A 19864-nucleotide genomic window follows, 5' to 3' on the forward strand; every position below is an offset into this window, starting at 1 on the left:
TATGTTGGTCTTGCCCAGGACCCCTGAGAATAGAGACTTTAGTCACTTGCAGCTAAATTATTTGATTCATAAGAATATGGAATTCCATATATGAATAGTATTATCAGAAAAAGGTTTTGTAATGTAAGCTGTTAAATCTTACTAAAACAGTTATTTCCTCTGTTTGCCCACTTTTCATTAATGTCTTCTTTTGTAACCATGATCTATATAGAAATAACTCCAGTCTCATCAGCTAATAATCAGTGGGATATGCATACCTGGAAAACTGCTGCACTCAAGTTTAATTTCTGTTCATCTACTACCCTTCCACTTGATTATAAAATGAGACTTGGCAGTTAATGCCTGCTTCAGGCCCCCAGTAACTCTAAAGAGAAGTGGCCTCCCTGGCACTGTGCCTTTGTTCTTAGGATCCCAGCTTACTTCATAGCTGGAGCTAAGCTAATAGTGAAGTAACTGCATGTCTGCCCTTGATGAAGTGGCCTGACACAGAATCAAGGCTTGCCAAAGGTATGCTGGATGCGTGAATGAGCACAGACCTTTCTTAGACAGTAAAGATACTAAATTAATTTATCACATGTTACTATCTAAATCTTTTCTCTCCAAAACTGAAGGCAGAAATCCCGTTTAAAAGCGGAACTTCTCAGTAGTGTGACTTTTCATGGGCTCAGTCCTGAGAGGTCCTCCTAGTGTCCTTCATTTTAGAGCCACCTCCTAAAGCAGGTGGACTGGCTGTGCTGCTTCACTGATGCTACAAAAGATGGACATTGTTCAGTCCATTTAAAAATGAAACCTTCTCTTTGAATGGGGCAATGATGTGTGCGTTCTAACCTTCTGCTTTCCTTTCCATGTCCTTCGTAATCCAGAAACCTGTACTAATTGCAGTTAGATTTATGAGCATTACCCGCAGTTCAGTCTCGGTATGTATTAAACTGCAGTGCGTCACGGCCACTTGACATCATTGTCTCCCATTCACCCAGGAGTTGTCTGCCCTGTGTGTCACTCATGCCTGTCTGCGCTCCGTGTTCAGCCCTACTCAGGCTCACTTTGGACCAGCCTTCTCTTAACTCTTTCTTTAGATCCTTCAGTTTTCTTCCTCTGTACTGTACGGGTATATGCTATCCATTTAAAATACACTATTTTTTTCTCCTGTTTGTCAGAAAGACCTCCTTTGAAAGCATTGAGTCATTAGAAAGGTCAAAGTTGGAAACATCGAGGTACCAAATTAGTCTCTCTGTGAGCTGTGTTGCCAGTGGTCTCCACTTTTTTATTTGAAATATGTATTACCACTTGGAATATCTTCCCTTATTAGTAATGCTTATTTGTCCATTCATTCATTCATGTCTGTGACTCTGATAGTGTCTTCCCAAATATAGAAATATGACTCTTGTCTGTTTAGTGTTTATCAGAACAACAAATAGGAAAGAACACATTGATATGCTGGTTCTAGACTTAATATCAAAATATAGCAGAGCTAATGCTAGGACTTCCTTGCTGGTGCCTGTCTTCAGTTCTGTTGGCTTTACTCTTGACCTTAGCCAGAAGACCAGGAAGCAGTTAGTTCTGTTGGCGTTAGAAAAAGGAGGTGAGAAATGGAAAGCTGAGAAGCCCAGATGGAACCATTTGATGTGAAATACAAATACAGAGAGATTTTACGTTTTGTCTAATAATGATCTCTCAACTCTATTTCCCACTAGATATCAGCAACTTTAACAGTATCTCATCACTATTTCATGGTTTCAAATATTTCTCTTCATATTCAAGCTCCAGCTGCAGGCTTGATGCAGTGCTCTTCTCATTCTTGCCAGGGCGGACTAGACCTTAATCTGGCGGCCTACAACTTTGGGGGGTGTCTGGGTAGTTTCTGTTGGTCTCCCTCTTGTCCTTGTCTCTTTCTGGTGTTGATGCTGGGAGGAGTGATGGAGTGGCATTCAGTGGGGAGGTATCTCAGCACCGGGCTGCGGGGAGGAGTGCTGGGGTAGCGTTCCACGGGGAGTGCTGGAGCCATGTGCTCTGTCAGCTTGCCCTGGTGGCCGTGAGTGCAGTCCTGACAGGCGTAGAACTGCTCACTGAACCCTGACTGCTGGGATGCTGTCAGACCCACAGGGCAATGACAGGTATTTAAGACTTCTGGTATTTGAAAGCTTGAAATTCTGTCACAGCTAGCAAATATAATAACGGCTACTTGAAATGATAGATTCCCTTCATGTAACTTCAAAGAAAATATTGACAACACACCAAAGTCTCAGTAATTCATGCAATTCCACAGATAATCTTTCCTGAGAAACCATGCGTATTTTTATGTGTACTTCCATTTCGTCCGACAGAAAACAACAGATAGTGAAGTCAGTGGACAAAAATTAAGATTTACATTTGATCAGTGACATACTAATTTGACTTATTACTTGTAAACACATGATGGCAAACAGATAATATGACTGCTGTTGACATTTGGTTCCATTGCTAGGATTCATTATAGGTACCAGCAGTTTACCAGCTGTGGGTTAACAGTTGCTTCCATATAACTAATATAAATGTCAGCAGATGAAAAATGAAGTAGTCTCTTAGTATCTTAATGAAAGTCATTTGAATTTTGGATCCTTTGATGCAGTCTTGGGGACAGTCCCACATCACGTCTTCTGTGAGAGGACAATGTGTGCATGTCAGCTGCTGTCTCGCTGCTCTGCACAGCAGGATTTGGTGAAGACCATTTTTGTATACAGGAACTTGGGTGTGATTATTGAGCAAACCTGTGTACCTCATATAATTCTACATGAAATAAAATAACCTGTCTTTAAAAAAAAAAAAAAGCCTTGGCGTTAAAGACTTCTCTTTCCCAGGAGAGTAGATTCGTTAGGAAATAATCTAGTAACTCGGTTCCTTCTTGTTTTTTGACTTCACAAACAGTACCCAAGTGAGCTGCTGTCTTGGCTGTTTGGAGAGGAATTTCATTAGGATTATGCACAGAGTTCTGTCTGGTTGATACACAATTCCTCTTGCTTTCATAGTCAACCCCTGGACAAAGCGCAGTTCCTTGCCTTTCTTCCTGAGAGTACTGTGTGTCTTTCCCCGCATGGCCATGAAGTTTGTTAAGGGTGGGGCAGTCAGATCCCCCATCACCACCAGGAGCCCCTTTTCTTATTCCCACAGGACTCGGTGGACTTTGCCTGGTGGTGGTCATCTTTGTGCCAGTAAGCCATATCTTGCCATTGCTTCCTGCATCCTTTCTCAGTCATGAGCTTGTGGCAACTTAAAAGAAACCAAGCCTTACACCTTATGATTGGGATATCTTCTCACTTTCATGAGTACCTCCATATGAGAAAATGGAAGATTTAGGTCCTTTCGAGCATTCCCTCCAATAGAATATATTCAGTTAGATGCCCCATGTTAAAGCATTTGACTTCCACTGTGTTTATTATAGTATAGGAAGCTTACTATGCACTGGTCTGTGTGATTATTTATTTTATACCTAAATCAAATTATAAAGCTTTTTGTCAGAATATCATTCCTAGAAAATGATATTATTAGGTCTGGGGGCAAAATTTGTGTGGCAGTATGTGGGCTTACCCATGTGGAACAGCGATCTCTGTTGGCAGGAGCAAGATCTGTGGCTGGGAACAGGCCTTGTTGGGGGGCTATGGGGACATCCTGGCTGGGTTGGGATTCCCACTAGTGAATATAAGAGCCAGAATGGGGGTAGTGGGCTGGGCTGGACATGGTTGCAGTCTCCCTCGGCGTGGGTGGGGACTGGGTCTTGGGAGTGCCAGACTGGGCTAGACTCCAGCACACACCATATTCATTAGAGCCAGAGTGGGTGTAGAACCGGCTGGGTTAGGTCTCATCTCCCACTGAACCACATGAGGGCTGGGTCTGGGTGTGGACCAAGTGTGGCTGGGCTGCAACACCCAACAGTAAGAATCAGATAGGGTATGTGCTGGTTGGGCAAGGACTCTGTTCCTGCCAGAAAAAGAGGTAGACAAAGTCAATCTGGGCCAAGAACCCAGCAGTGTGTACAGGATCTGCCACAGGGAGGTGACCTGATAGAGGAGCTTGGGGAACTCCTTTGTCATAACACAGACCCTGCAGGTGAATGCAAGAACCAAGTCAAGGAGCAGTGCACACAATGTGGGTCAAGTCTGACTGGTGGGCCAGGCTGGGCCAGTTCATAGCATCTACTGGCAGATCTGAGGACCAGGACAGCGTGCAGGAAGGGCCAGGACAGGGGGCTGTCTGGGCCGAGATAGGCTACAGCACCAACCATTAGGAGCTGGAACTGGGGGCAGGCTGGACTGAGCCAGGCTGAATCACCCACTTGTTGATGCCAAGGTGAGGTGAGCCATGCCATTCTGGGAGCAGTGGGTCCTGGAACCATAAGTTCCAGAGTGGAGAGCCTGGCAAGGCTGAGGTCACCTGACCCGGGCCCTTGAGTCTACCTACAAGAACCGGTCCTCTTTAGTGGAAAAAACAGGGTAGTGTACAGCTGGCCCAGATCCACAGAAAGGTTATGGCAGCCCAGTGGGGCCTCCAGAGGACATCTGTTACCATAGCAGAGGAAGGAGAACAGACAGATCAGACAACTACCCCAGTCCAACGAAGACAGCAATCTGGGCAAATGGAGACTCTAAGGTAGACTGTGGCAGCCAGTGGACATTCCCTGGGTCAGCAGAACCCTCAGAGTGTATGCCACATTAGGACCCTGGGTCGACATTGGGTGGCTGTTCCCCATCCCTAAGTGCTGGGGTAGTTGGAAGGCTGCGTGTGGCTTCTCCGCTTGACTCTCTGCTTCCCCCCAGATACAGGGAAAAGAAATGGACAGCTTGGAGACAGTGTTCACACCCACTTTGCCTTGATCCTTATCCTTCCCACCCTAATCAACTGTGTATCATACAAGATTAAAAATAAAATAAAAATAAAAATTGGGCACAAACTGTTCATACAATCTGTTATCAGTCAGACCCAATGAAATCACTGCCCTTGGTGCCCCGTGACTGCCGCCTTCTGTCCTTGCCACTAGTCTTTTCCCAAAGCTGCATTTTAGCTTCATCCTCCCCCCCCAAGGCTTGTGTACTCTTTGTCATTTCTTTCCTTGATTTAGTGTTGAAGTAAATATCTCCTTCATTTTCAATGTCTCCTGTTTTCTAATGTGTATGGATTAAAGGATATGATTTAAGGTAAACAGGTTTTGACATTACTGTTTAGTTCAAAATAGGTTCTGATTTCCATTGCATGTTCTTTTCTGGGCATTTTTTTTATGACATACATACATAAAGGCATGATTACACAGCGAGAAGGAGAGGCAGGGAAGAGCTGCCAATTGCTGATTCACTTCCCAAATGGCTACAAAGGCTGAAGTTGTATTTGAGTCAATCCAAAGCCAGGAGCTTCTTCCAGGCCTCCCATGTGTGTTCAGGGTCCCAAGAATCTAACCATCTTCTGCTGTTTTCCCAGGCCACTAGCAGGGAACTGGATGGGAAGTGATGTTGCTGGGACTAGAACTGGTGCACCATGAGGGGTTGCCAGCACCTGCAGGTGAAGGCTGTGCCACTGTGCCAACCCCAAAATTCCTCTTTTAAATTTATGAATTGTGGGGATTTTTAACTTTCCTTTTTTGTAACTGTATTGTCAGAACACTTGTTTTATTTTTTTATTTTAAAAAATGTATTATTATTATTATTATCTTCATTTCATGATACAGTTTCATAGGCTCTGGGATTTCCCCTACCCTGTTCTCAACCACTCCCTTTAGTTCCCCCATATCATTACAACAGTATAGTTCCTCATAAACAGTCATAAGTTCATCACTGCGGGCATGGACAATGGCAGAGTCCAGCATCCCATTGTCAGAACACATCCAACAGTTTCACTGGGAGTCCATCCTCAATCCGGAAGTAGAGATGCACACTGCACTGCATCCTCACACCTGGACATGACAGTTTCCGCTACAGTCACTGTAAATCTCCCCTCCCCAGCCTCAAGTGAAAAGCCACAAAACAGAATCAACTACAGGAAGAAAAACAGAAATTTACAATGCCATGAAATTAAATAACATGCTACTAAGGACTAATGTGTTGCTGAAAAAAAGGAAAAGGAAATCAAGCACCTTCTTGAACAAAATGATGCTGCTGTTTGATCTATGGGTCAGTGAAGAATTTAATCAGAAGGAAGTGTTTTGAAGAAATGAAACTAAAACAAAAACATCAAAATCCATTAGACATAGTTTCCGCTGATCTTTGTTGGCGAAATGTTTCTCCTGTAGGCAACAAATAGATGGGTTTGTTTTTTGATCCAATCTAAAAATCTATGACATTTGACTGATAAATTTAAGCCATTTACATTCATGACTAATATAAATATGTGGTAATTTGGTCCTGTCACTTTAGCAATGAGTTGTTCATTTTGATTTAGTCTTCTGTGGTTATTTTACTGGGATGTTCTTCACATTTGCCTTTGGTTTTGGTGGGTGTTTTTCCTTTCTCTGTCAAGTGAAATCTTTAAGTATCATTTGTAGGGCAAGTCTGGAAGAAGCATATTCTTTGAGCTTTTCTTTACCGTGGAAGAATTTTATTTCATTTTCAAAGACAAAAGAAAGCTTTGCTGGGTACATGATTCTGCGCCAACAATTTTTTGCTTTTAGATTCTGGAATATGTCGCTCTATTTTCTTCTTGCCTGTAGTTTCCTGTGAGAGATCTCCTGTGAGTCTGAATGACATTCTTCTGTATGTCAATTGATTTTTTTCATGTACACATTTAAAGATCTTTTCCTTATGTTCGATTGAAGAGAGCTTGATGATCATGTGTCTTGGTAAAGATCACTTTTAATTCTTTCTCCAGATTAGGAAAATTTTCCTTTTTCATTTCATTGAACATATTTTTAAACCCAGTTTCTCTTTCTGCACCTTCTGGAGCTCCCATAACTCTTACATTTGACTGTTAAATAGTGTCTCTTAGTTCTTCAATACTTTTTTTAGTTTGACTCAGTTCCTCTTCCAATTTTTTTATTGTTTCTCCATTGTGGCAAGAAATATCTTCCAATTCTGAAGTTCTTTCTTCTACCTCATTCATTCTATTGCTGAGGTTTTCCACTGAATTTAAAATTGTTCTATTTTGTCCTTCATTTCCAATAATTCAGTGTGAGCTTGTTTCAGTGTTGCTATTTCCTGTGTGACATATTTCTTAACTTCATGTATGTGCTTCTCGTTACTGATAAAAAGCTTTATAACAAGTGTTTTGAATTTTTTATCACCCATTTTCTTGATATATTCCTGTTAGCCCTGAGGTTGGCAGAGGCTTTTGCTCCTTTGCAGGGGAATCTTCATAATATTCGTTGTGCCTCTGTCTCTTATGCTCTTGGTCATTGTACTTCTGGTTATCATATCCTTTTCCTTGGGGCAGGTTTTATAAGATGTGTCATCCACAGGTCTACCATTCGATTTTACTTGTTGCAGTTGGTACACGGCTCTTTGTTTGCAGTCATTTGTGCCACTCCCTCCAGCAAGTTCCAGGTCTGGGTTCCGCCATGGTCTCCGTAGCCCCAGCTGCTGGCTCACCAGTCTCCACCTCCTGTGATACGGTGCTAAGGCTGCAGCATTGTCTGTATGACCTTTCTCCTGCTCCCATGTCGAGTAATTCCCAGGCTTAGGGAGACTTAGGTATCCTAAATAATTAGGTGGTTGGTGGTGCTGATCTTGCCGGAACCTGTTGACCAGTAGGTCTGAGGGCTACATGGACCTCTTGGGTTGTAAGATGCCAAAGTCTGTATTATTTTCAATGTGGAACCAATACAATGCACTGAGCTCAGTGAGTTTGCTCTCAGCTCAGCACCTGCACAGCTCACTGCTGTCCCTGCAGTCTTAATCCCTATGTCACACTGTACAAAATGGTACCTAATGTGCCGCTACTAGAGTTCTTGATCTGCTGGCCATTAGGTCTGAGGTTACTTGGACCTATCTTGAGTGGAACCTGCAGGATGTCACGTTGTTGCAGTTCACTGAGCCAGAAATAAGTTCACTCCTAGCTTAGTGCATGCACAGTCCTGACCCATAGCCTTTGTCTCCCTACACAAGATGGCGCCTGATTCAACTGTATTGGGGGTCTGGGCTGTGAAATCCACCCTGTTCCCACACCACCTGTTTCGGATCTACTGCTCTGTCTGCTGCTGGTACAGTCAAGCAAACCAGCAGGATGGGCAGGTCTTTGGGTTCAGCTCATGATCTCCAGGTTAACTCCCCTTCCCACCTGGTTGCTGGTAGAGTTCCTGCCACCAGTGGAGGTCAGATTGCTGCTCGCTGTATGCTGCTAGGGTATCTGGTCACTGCAACAGCACACCATTGTCACCACTGCTTTTCTGTGTCCATCAGTCTCCAGGTGCCCCTCTGCCTTTGGTCTGTGCTCTCCTATTTCCTGAAATGTGCCGTCTGTGCTTCACCCTGGTTAATGTTTCTCCATGTGTTTAAACATGTCCTTATGCTATTCTCATATCTTGATTCTCTCAGAACAATTGTTTTAAATTATTGCTCAAGAGTCATAAGCAGCAGCTTAAGCTGCTGAGCCTTGACTCTGGCCCTACTTTCATCTTTTCTGAATTCTTACATGTTATATGTCCCTTGTAAAATTCATGATATATATGTATGAAAGAATGAATGTGAGCTGCTATGCAGAGAGGGGTAGCCATCTTCTGTCTGCTAGTTCCCTGCCAGAATGCCCACTCATAATTCAGGTCCGGTGTCCTCTGTTGGTGGCTGGAACCCATGTACTTGGTCCACTACACTTTCCCTCCCAGAGTCTGCATCACTGGGAAGCTGGATTAGGGAGTGGGGCTGCTGCTCAAGCCCAGGCACTCTGAGCTGGAATGTACATGTCTCAGGAGGTGCCGTACCTGTGTTCTGTGTTTAATACATTCTGACAGTCTTCAAAATTTAGTGGAAATATTTAATTTAGCAATACTTAGTGTTGTCACCAATATGTTTGGATTTAAAATCTTATTTTTATGTGTTCTGACATATTTTTTTCCTTTCTTTTGGGTACCTGTACCTTTGTTTGTTTGTTTGTTTGAAGGTTAACTCTTATTCTCTGTTTTCAGTAAGTTCACCTAAGGATGACAGCATCTATGACCTATCAAAGTTAGTCACTTGGTACCCTCATCTTTTTCTAAATAATACAAGGACTTTCATATGCTTTAGTTATTATGTGACTTAGTGATTTTTTTTAATTGGAAAGGCAGATATACTGAGAGGAGAGACAGAGAAGAAGATCTTGCATCCGATGGTTCGCTTCCCAGGCAGCTGGAATGGCTGGAGTTGAGCCAATCTGAAGCTAGGAACCTGGAGCCTGGAGCCTCCTTTGGGTCTCCCACATGGATACAGGGTCCCAAGGCTTTGGGCCGTCCTCCACTGCTTTCCCAGGCCACAGGCAGGGAGCTGGATGGGAAGTTGGGCCTTTGCAATACTCTGGTGCCCATATGGGCGCATTCAAGGCAAGGACTTTAGTTGGTAGACTAACGCGCTGAGTCCTATTGTTGTTTTTAATCTGTGTGCTTTAAATGCAACACGTTCCATTTCATGAGGTCATTATTCTCCAATGTTTGCATTTTTACAATGTTGTTGCCTTTTATTTCTCTGCGCTTCTCTCACTGTTCCTAGATTATTTTGTCTGCTCTTTAATATGTCATTTTGTGAAAGTCTGCTGCTATATCAGATTCTTTGTGTGAAATGTCTTTGTTTCCGTTCCATTCCTAAGGTTTGTTTTTGTTATGCATGGAATTCTATGTTGGATAGGGCCAAGGTCATGGCTCAGTTGGCTAATTCTCCACCCCCAAATGCTGGCATTCCCTGTAGGTGCCTGTTTATGTCTTGGCTGCTCCACTTCCCATCCGTCTCCCTGCTTGTGGCCTGGGAAAGCAGTGGAAGATGGCCTAAGTCCTTGGGACCCTGCACTTGCGTGGAAGACCCAGAGAAAATCCTGGCTCAGCTCCAGCTGAATGAACCAGTGGATGGAAGATCTGTCCGTCCTTCTCTCTGTAAAAATCTATCTTTCCAATAAAAATAAATCTTGTAAAAAAGAATTCTAGTTTGACAGTTACCTCTTCCTTTCCTCATTTTTCTCTGCCTCCTATTATTTTTGCTGGGAATTGAGCATTGGACTTTAATAGTTGCTCCTTGAGGGAGTTTTCTCTTTCCTTTAGGACTTCTCTGCCCTTGGTCTTAAACATTCTTAGACACTGTAGACTTTCCTACGTCAGCAGCTCAATGTCTTTTACTGGCTGTAGGAAATGCCTTCTCAGCAAATTGTCAGCAGGGCTTATCAGACCACTGTCTGCTTTTCTGGTGTTTTTTTTCCCTGTTTCTATTTGTTTGGTTTTCTGTTTGAAAATAGAATAGACCGTCTTATGTCCTCTCGAATCTCTGAAGTTTTCCACTATTTTGTTTTCCTCTTCAAGATTCTGGATTCTTCATCTGACCTAACTTCTAGTTCACTGATTCCACCCCTTCAGTATGGTTATTTGAAGTCTACCTGAAGGCAACAGTGAATGGAATTAGTGGGATGTTATTTTCTGTGTTATTTACTTTGTCTTGTCTACTTTTTTGCCAGGTTACCTTTGATTAGGCATCAGATATGGTATTTGAAAAAATTATCGATAAAAAGATTTGAGCCCCAGCGAAGCTATTACTTTCCTCCAAAGAGTAAAGTACTTTTTCCCAGGTTCCAAGGCATTGGCAGTTGAGGATTCCTTGAATCCAGCTGTCTAGACCATTCCTGTGTGTTGAAGCTAAGTTATGGTGGCTGTAGGGACTGTTAACATCTCGGCTTACTCCCTTGTATAGGCTGCAAACAGTTGGATCCCAGTGTCAGGCAAGGAGATTTTACCAGCCTGCAAGCATGTCCTTGGATGGTTCTGGATTCCAACTTTGGTTTTATGCCCCAGGGTTGCCAGACTTTTCCACAAGAATGTCTGTATTTCAGGCTTTATAGACTACGGCGTCTCTGTTGCAACAGCCTGCTTTGCTGTTGCCGCCAGAAGCAGCTGTGGACAGGCAGCAGAATGTGTTTCAGAAAAACTGCATTTGCAGAAATGGGCACTTGGCGAGATGGGCCTCCAGGCTGTCGTGCTGCAGCTTCGGCTGTGATCTGTTCAGAGCTCTCTCAGACTTGTGCTGCTGCTTTTGACATCTGGATTGGCATGGGATGCTGGCCGAGCCTCTCCCTGGCCTGCCTGGCTGACACGCAGTGCTTTCCTTTCAAGCATGATGTTTGTATGTTTGGTCTCATCATGTTCTTTCCTCATCCCAGGGTCAAAGTCATTGAGCACTGTTGTCCAACACCAAAACATTCCGTGGAATTGGATGCTCTGTTGTCCCTGTTCATTGTGGCAGCCATGAGGTGCCAGTGGCGACCAAACACTTGGAATGTGGCTAGTGTGGCTTTAGAACTTACATTCTTGCTCTAATTTTAATTTAACCAGTCGTGTCTGACTGTGTAAAGTGTGTGTAGCTTGTATTAAAAGAAGAACCTCACCCCAGCACCCTTACACTGGGCCCTGACCCTGTCACCCACTGAAGTGTCCATTTTCCAGTGTTTTTAACTGAAGTATGCAGGTGTATGATATCTAACTACCCTAGGCCTCACAGAACGTTCTCATTGATTCCTGGCATTCACCTGATGTGGTAGAAGTTTACTTGTTAGCCCTCATGGATCATGTGAAACACAGGCAGCTTCTTGATTGACTTTCTGACATGAGTTTTTTTCTCCGCCAGGGAAAGGGACGTATCCGCCGAGGAAACTATCCGAGCCCATCCTCTCCTGTGGTGGTTCGATTGCCTTCCATGTCTGATGTCCCAGAGGAGCCTCTGACTGGCGAGGCCGCCATGGACACTGACCTCACTGAGCAGCAGCAGGCGGCCATGCAGCAGGAGGAACGAGTACTTGCCGAGCAAATTGAGAATCTGCAGAAGGAGAAGTGAGTGTCAGGAAGCACAGGGGCCCCTGACTATCTCTTCATTTCCTCCCTTCCATCCTTTGTTTCCTCCTGTGTATTAGATAGCCCCTGTGTATCACACACTGTCAGTTGATGAAAGGATATAAAGGTGACAGGCACACGTTCTGTTCCCAGGGGATAGCAGGGAGGGAGAGCAGGGTGAGTGGGATGAGGATGTTTTCATGGAATGGCAGTCTGAGTTAGGGCCTGTTGACCTATGGTGTCCTGACAGGTTGGAGGCCACCTGCCAGGAAGAATATAAATTTCCACACTGAGATGGAATCTTTCCCAAGAATGGGCAGTAGCAGCAGGTGCAATGGATGACTCCTGTGTCCCAGAAGACCTGGGTGTGATTCTTGGCTCCAGTTCCTGTTCATGCAGACCCCGGGAGGCAGCAGTGAAGGCTCGAATGGTTGGGACCCTGCCACGCATGTGTGATATGCATATTGAGTTCCCTACTCCTGGCTTCACCTGAGCCCAGCCCTGGCTATTGTGGGCGTTTGGCTAGTGGGCCAGATGATGGGAGCTCTGTTTGTTTCTTTGCCTCTCAAAAAAGCAATTAACCAATTACTTAAATTAAAAAAAAAAAATCTTAAGGGTTCTTTGTTCATTAGTTCCTGGAGCCTAGTTAGGTAGCAGCCAAGGCTCAACTGTGACGAACGTGATAAGGCAACAGTGTGTGCCCAGGGACTGATGGTTTCTGTGGGAGTGATCTGGACAGAGCCCCTGGCTTCACTTTGATTGGAGGTGTGGAGGGATGGAAGGATAGATAGGAAAATTCTCTAGGACCAGAAAGTCTCTCCAGGGCAAGGGGAGAGCATAAGCCACGACCCAGAGACACCGGGGGGAACTGCAGAAGGGAGTGGGTGAGACCCCTTAGCAGGATGGCCCCCGGATCTCGCATGTAGTAAAGAGGAAGTGCTGGAGACCTTCCTCAGCTGTAGGTAACTGCCTGGCCTGGTCCTTGGCTGGTGTTAAGCTGTGTAGGAAAGCAGCCACTTGCTGTTGGGCATTCTGGGCCTGGTCCATGTGAACTCTGTGCTAACTACACCAGTGTGCCAGCGTAGTTCCTATTCAAATAAAATCTATAGTGATATCCTCCTTTCATTCTTGTTAGTGGTAGCTCGCATCTCAATTTTTCTCACTAATCCTTTATCAATATTGTTGGTCCTTCCAAATTACTAGCTTATGATTTCATTTTTTATTTTCTTTTGTATTAATTTGAAGGTAATTAGCCTTGTTGCATAAATAGTTTATATCATTCATGTAAGAACTTTGTTCTAATGGGAGCATATGATACATTAAACAGTGTGATACACTGTTTGAAAAAAGATCTTATTCTAAGTGTGGGAACAGTGTGACAGGCCTTAGCATTCAGTTTGAAGCGTGTTGGGATGATGTCAGGCAGCAGTGAAAAAGCAGACTAGGAGCAAGTCCCAGGAAGAAGCCTCAGGTAGGGAGTGGACTTGTTGAAGAATGGAGACTCCCACGGCTGAGGGACCAGACCGAATCCAGCAGTGTATGGCTTCATCCACAGGCCTCCCTGTGTCAGGGCGGAGCAGGTGGAGATCTGTAGCCAGTTGGCCCAGCCCCAGGACCACCATGCAGGGGCCATCAGGTGAGCAGGCTGAGGAGGCTGAGGTCTAGAGGAGGAAGGTACTCTGCTGGCTCGTTAGGAAAGGTCTCTCTTCTTCACTCCATGCTCCGTCTACTGGGATCCTAATTTGCTGTCTTTTGTCGCCCATTAGTCCCCTTAGCTTCAGCCTTCACCCTCAGCTGGCACGTGACCCCTCACTACCCCTGTGTTACTGGTGCCTCCACCTGCTGTCTATTGCGTTCTTCCTTGTGTCTGGCAGGGAGGAGCTGACATTTGAGATGCTTGTGCTGGAACCCCGTGCCTCTGATGATGAAACCCTCGAGTCCGAGGCTTCCATCGGGACTGCTGACAGCTCAGAGAATCTGAATGTGGAGGCTGAGGGTGCCATCTCTGAGAGGCCAGGTGAGCCACATGACCAAGAGAAGGCTCCAGGTTTGTGTTGCGATGGAGGCATGAAGATTCTCAAGTTAAAACGTTGTCTCGTGTTTTTGTTTAAAACTTATGTATTAATTTTATTTAAGAAGCAGATAGAGAAGTCCCATTTTCTTGTTCACTTCTCAAATGCGCACAACAGCCAGGGCTGGGCCAGGTGAGAAACAGGAGACAGGAGCTGTAGCTGGGCTTCCACACAGGAGCACAGAGTGTGCGTTAGCAGGAAGCTGGAATCAAGCGGAGTGAGGGCCTGATCCAGCTGGGTGCCCCAAGCAGTCTGTCAACCACTGCCAGACACCACTGACCTGATGTGAAAAGGTGACACAGTCCAGGAAATCCCCGTTGTGACGAGCCCTTCAGTGTAATGGAGTTTTCTTTTGTTTGTAATTGAAGGTTTTTCACAAAAAACAAAACCACCCAGTAAGCACATACATGTTGTCTAACTGGCCTAGGAGCATTTCCTAAGGGTGGAAGCAGCAATGGTACCGCTGCGAGGTGGGACCAGGGATGGGAGGAGCTATTTATTTTTTCTTAAGGATTCTATTTATTGAAAAAAAAGTTTCTATTTATTGGCTTGAAACAGTTTACAGAAAAAGGAGAAAGAGAGAACTTCCTTTCATGTGCTTTGTTCATTCCCCAAATGGTTGTGATGACTACCTGGGTCAGGCCAAAGCCAGGAGCTTGGTCCAGGTCTTCCATATGGGTTCAGGTGCAGGGACCCAAGTACTTGAGCCATCTTCTGCTTTCCCATGCTATTAGCAGGGAGCAGTTGGTGCCCAGATGGGATGCTGGTACCACAGGAGGCAGCTTTACCAGCTATACCACATTGTGGAACAAGCTCTTTAAACTGTTGCTTGCCCAAGGGTGACACGTCATACACCAGATTTCCTTGATAGCTGCAGAATGGGTGACAGATTCCTCAATGATGCCTGACAGTTGATTGCATGTGTGGACAGGGAAGGGGAGGGGGCAGTTACTGCCTTCTGTTACAGCACTGGCATCTGCGGAGGGTGCTGTTACTCACATGCTGCCATCTTTTTTGCTTCAGAGAGAAGCTTAGCCCTTATTGGCTCCCTGAAGGCCACTGGCAAGCCCAATCCATCAAGCAAGTTGCGAAAGCAGCAGAAGCCACAGCCTGAAGCCGTGGATTCAGTGGACCCCTCGGTTCCCTCCTGTCCAACTAGCACTGCATCCTCTCATGGGACCAGAAAACGATTTCAGATTTATTCCAAATCTCCCTTCTACCGAGCTGCCTCAGCTGGAGAGGCCCTGGAGGGAGTCCCGAGCCCCAGCAGAATGCTGGAAGACAGGCCTCAGTTCATCAGCAGAGGAACCTTCAACCCTGAAAAGGGCAAGCAAAAATTAAAAAATGTGAAAAACTCACCTCAGAAAACCAAAGAGACCCCAGAGGGAACAGTCACATCTGGGCGCAGGAAGCCTGGGGACCCCGACTGCAGTTCAACTCCACAGTTAGCGCTCCTGGGAAGTCACGAGTTCATGGTGTGAGGTGGCAACTGTGTGTCCCATCCCCTTGTCTGCAGCTGCCCCTCCTGCGTAGGGCCCTGCCTGCTGCCTGAGCCTGTGGCTGAGACCCCTGTGGCACAAGGGAAAGGCCTCCTGAGGCTGCTGTGGCTGCTGGGACTTGAGGCCTCACTAAACCAAGCCATTCGGAGCGTGGGTCAATACAGTGGCCTCTTTGGGCCTGAGAGAGTCTCTGACATTTGAAGGAAATGCAGAAATCTGTGTTAACCACGAATGCACAAGGCGTTGGGTTCACTTTGGGATGGTAAGAAGCTGGAGTAAAAAATTATCTTCTTCCCAGAGTTTTACACAAAAACCTAAGTCCCCTATTTTAGGTTTTTTGAAAAAACAATCCATGTTCTGTTCTGGAGAAAGTGAACAAACAGCTGTGTCCAGGAGGCACAGGGGCATGTGAACAGGAGCACAGGTGTTATCAGGGTGCTGGCTATAGCGTCAGCGCCATGCTCCAGCCAGATCCGGGTGTTCCCCTTTGGTCCTCCAGCTTTCCTCCATTGCTGAGCCCAGTCACCTGCTGGTGGGCCCTGCCCACCACAGGTCCACACAATGTGACCCTCTGTCACTTCCCCAAATATTCCCGTACACCATTGCATGAACAAGTGTTAGAGAGCTGCCAAAACGTGTTATGTTTTTAATATGATCTATCTAACTTCTATCTTTCTTTCCTCATAATATCAGTATTAAATAGATGACAAAAAATCAAGGATGACTTGAAGCTATTTTTGTTAATATTCAGTGACTGAAGTTTACTGTAAATATATATATATATATGTATATGTATAGGATGCACATTTGTTTTTAACCTTCGCTTCCCTCCTTCCTCATGCAGTTTCTTCCCACAGATGAGGGGCTGTGGCTGGGCTGGAAAGAAAAAAAGTGAAGCCATCTTTGTTACTGTCATTGGTCACCTAAGTTACAAGAATAAGCATCTTGGCATTTGTGGCACTGGACATCTGCTTTTGCTATTTATGATGTCTGAAAAATGAAACATGACGCCCTTCAGAGAAGTCCATGAAAATGTTGATTCATACAGTCAGTAAACACATCTTTGTAATGGCCACACGCACTGCTAAATAAGAGCCTGTGCCGTCCAGCCTTTTTTTTTTGCCCTCCCCCTCCTTGCCTGTTAGGAAGTTGGGGATGCTCAGTCTTCTCTTAGGACAGAGGCCCCTGGTCCCCAGCACTGAGCCTCCTGCTGCTGCCTGGAGCGTCTGAGAGGCCCTCTGAATGGCAATGCAAGCAGTGGCCTGGCTTCTCCTGGCCTGGGCTCCCCCTCTGCCCAGTCTGCAGACGGTGAGGCTCCTGAATCAGGGATGGGCTTATCCACACAGACACCTGCCACCCTGCCCTGGTGTTCCCAGAGTCCCATGTGGGAGGGGCCTCTCCTGGAGGGCCCCCCCCCCAGCTGTGGTCAGCGTTGTGGGGACAGGGAGGCACGCTCCGGCACTGCTGCTCCCCACTTGCTGCACAGTTTTACTAAAGCACTGTTGAAAGAGGCGTCACCCTTGCCGGGTGCTTTACCAGCCCCTGGAATGGCCCAAAGAACACATCTTGGCACTTGGTTCTCCCTTGTAAATGTGCGTGGGCTTTGGCAGTTTAAAAACTACTTACTATACTATAGGTCACTTTATAGAAAACTAGGCAATGGATGTTAAGAGACTTTATAATTTTGCTCAGGGACCTAAAACCTGAATTTGGATTAAAACTAAATAAAAGCTATTGTTTTCTCCTTTAGTAGACTTGTGGACTTTTTCAGTCGTTTGGGAAGGCAGGAGAAGGGGGGAAGGGTCCAGAGGTGTGGCTCTCCCTCTGAGGCGGAATAAGCCAGTCTTCTCTGAGCTGGCAGACATGGAGAACCTGAAACACCAGAACTTGTCCCAGTTGTCACCAAGGTGACACTGTTACAGTCACTTAGGGTTGAGATTTTTGGCCCTAATATGTGTCACATTTGTGACTTCCTGTTTCTTCTTGGCTTTTTGGTCTCCCAGCAACAGGGGCAGTGCTGTATTTGCAGCCTACTTCCCAGGCCTAGTTGTGCCCATCAAAGCCAGCATCTGGGAGGTAACATGTTATGTCTGCAGAGTACTTCCTGCATTCAAATCACTTTGCTATTCTGTGTTAGGAGAACACCCAAGGAGACACAGGAGCGGTGGAAGGGCCTGAAACCAGGGCTAGAGCCTGCCCTGCAGGTGTCAGCTGCGTCCTCACTGTGACTGACCAAAGTGCTCCCCTCCCCAGCACTTCCTGAGCTTGAGAAGGGATTTGCAGGATGGGTGCGGAGTTAAGAGAATTCCAACAGTGTTCTTCACGCCTCCTTCCATCTGTCCACTCTGCTGTGAGCACTCCACAGCCCTGGGCTCCTGTTTGTAGGAGTCTGCTGTCGTTGTAGACCACTGGAATAATCTGAACCACTTTTCTCTTGAACTGTTCCCATGCAGTGAACTGAAGATTGTGGAGCTGGTGTTCTGGTTGAGACTGCATTACGGCCCACCTGGGCCTGGCCTCGCAGTCCATCCACCCCAACGCCTGTTGACTAGCCCTCTGGGCCCAGATAAAACTTGTACCTTTCGTATTTACTCCAGGAGAGGTATGGACTGCAGATTAGTATTATATTATTTTAATGGATTTAAAATTATTTATAAGTAAGCTGAGCATAAATTTTTAGAAGACTGTACTGTAAAAAGACATCCTTGTAAAATATACTGTGGTTTTGTTGTTGAATAATTCTGTAAGATGTTCTGTCACCCACGGAGCTGACGATACTTACATCCCTGATGCAGTCAGCAAGTCTGCCACGTGACAGTTTGGGGGAGGCGGGGTGCTGGAGAGATGTCTGTCTGAGGTATGGCTGTTTCTCCCAGAATGTGCACAGAAGCAGCTGGATGGGCAAACACCACAGTTCATTAAAGGTCAAAGCTTGCAGAAGCAGCACCGTGTGTGGTTGGTTTTCTGATGGGAGCTCCCTCCAGCTCAGTTTGACAAAGCACAGAGGTAGGAGTGACCGGGAGGCAGGGAGATCTGAGATGGGACTCCAGCTGCCAGGTGTCAAGCCTGGACAGGGAAGGTTACGAATGTGGAGGATCCTCACCTGAAAGCCTCTTGGAGAAACAGCCAGATCTGCCCAGGATGGCCGCACTGCAACGGAAAGTCATCCTGTGTAGGACTTCTGTACCACTGCTAGCTTGACCACGTGACAGGGCAGCGCATTCGCTCTGCGCATGCTGGCCTTCCCTACTGGGACGGGAGTTCACCTCAGATTCCTTCATGGCCCTTCAGCTTTCGATTAGGCTGTGAGTCTCCTGTGAGTCAGGGTAGGTGACACATACTCTCCACAGCTGGTGGTATTCCAAGCCTCCAACACCAGCTGGAAACTTGAGGCAGGAAGCTGCCCAGGTCACCAGCTTAGGTCCCAGGGTAGCTGGCAGTTAGGATCCGTGCCTCCCAAATGGCAAACAAGGTCAGAAAATAAAATGAGGGGTGAGGTAGAGGAAGGGCAAGGATATAATGTATTTCCCCTAGTATCACGTTAATTCATTTGTTTTTTAAATTGGGAAGGCAGATATACAGAGGTAAGGAGAGACAGAAATATCTTCCCTCCACTGGTTCATCCCCCAGGTGGCCACAACAGCCAAAGCCAGGAGCCTTTTCCAGGTCTCCCATGCAGGTACAGGGTCCCAAGGCCTCAGGCCATCCTATAGTGGGACCTGTATGGAAAGTGGAGCAGCTGGGACACAAACCAGTATCCATATGGGATCCTGGAACATGCAAGGTGGGGATTTAACCACTAGGCTACCTCGCTAGGCCCACATTTATTCAATTTTTTTAAATCCCGAGAGCCCATTTTTTTTCCATATCTTTTTAAAAAAATTACTTTATGATACAGTTCCATAGGCTCTGGCATTTCCCCTCCCCAAATCTACTCCCCTCACTGATTCCCCCTATACTAATACAATAGATATTCCTTCAAGTCATAAGTCCACCAATCTGCTGTTTAAGCTTGTCCTGACACTGTAGGTGTAAACAGCGTCAGAGTCCAGCATCCTGTTGTCAAAACCCAATAGTTTTGTTGGGAGTCCATCTTTCGTTTGGAAGTAGAGATACATAGTGCATTGCGTCTTCACATGTGGATGTGATAGTCTCTATGGTTAATACACATCCCCTTGAGTGAAAAGCCAGAAAACAGAATCAACAACAGGAAGAAAAATAAGAAATTTATAACAACATGAAGTTAAATAACAGTGACCAATGTGTTACTGAAGAAAAGAAAATCAAAAACCTTCTTGAAGAAAATGATGCTACTATGTGACGTATGTGTCACTGAATAAAAA

At 45.7% G+C, this 19864-nt stretch overlaps 1 protein-coding gene across 1 annotated transcript in view; it reads left to right on the top strand.

The window, feature by feature from the left end:
* MYO9A (myosin IXA) overlaps positions 1 to 15952 on the top strand; it is a 235314-nt gene extending 219362 nt beyond the window's left edge. The window contains exons 41-43 of the mRNA XM_058665444.1: positions 11748 to 11950; positions 13825 to 13967; positions 15046 to 15952. Of these exons, the coding sequence (XP_058521427.1) occupies positions 11748 to 11950; positions 13825 to 13967; positions 15046 to 15503 (804 nt within the window). The 3' untranslated portion in view covers positions 15504 to 15952. The remainder of the gene's footprint in view (positions 1 to 11747; positions 11951 to 13824; positions 13968 to 15045) is intronic.
* Positions 15953 to 19864: the final 3912 nt, after the last annotated feature.

The sequence above is a fragment of the Ochotona princeps genome, chromosome 6 (assembly GCF_030435755.1).
Source record: "Ochotona princeps isolate mOchPri1 chromosome 6, mOchPri1.hap1, whole genome shotgun sequence".
Classification (NCBI taxonomy): Eukaryota; Metazoa; Chordata; class Mammalia; order Lagomorpha; family Ochotonidae; genus Ochotona; species Ochotona princeps.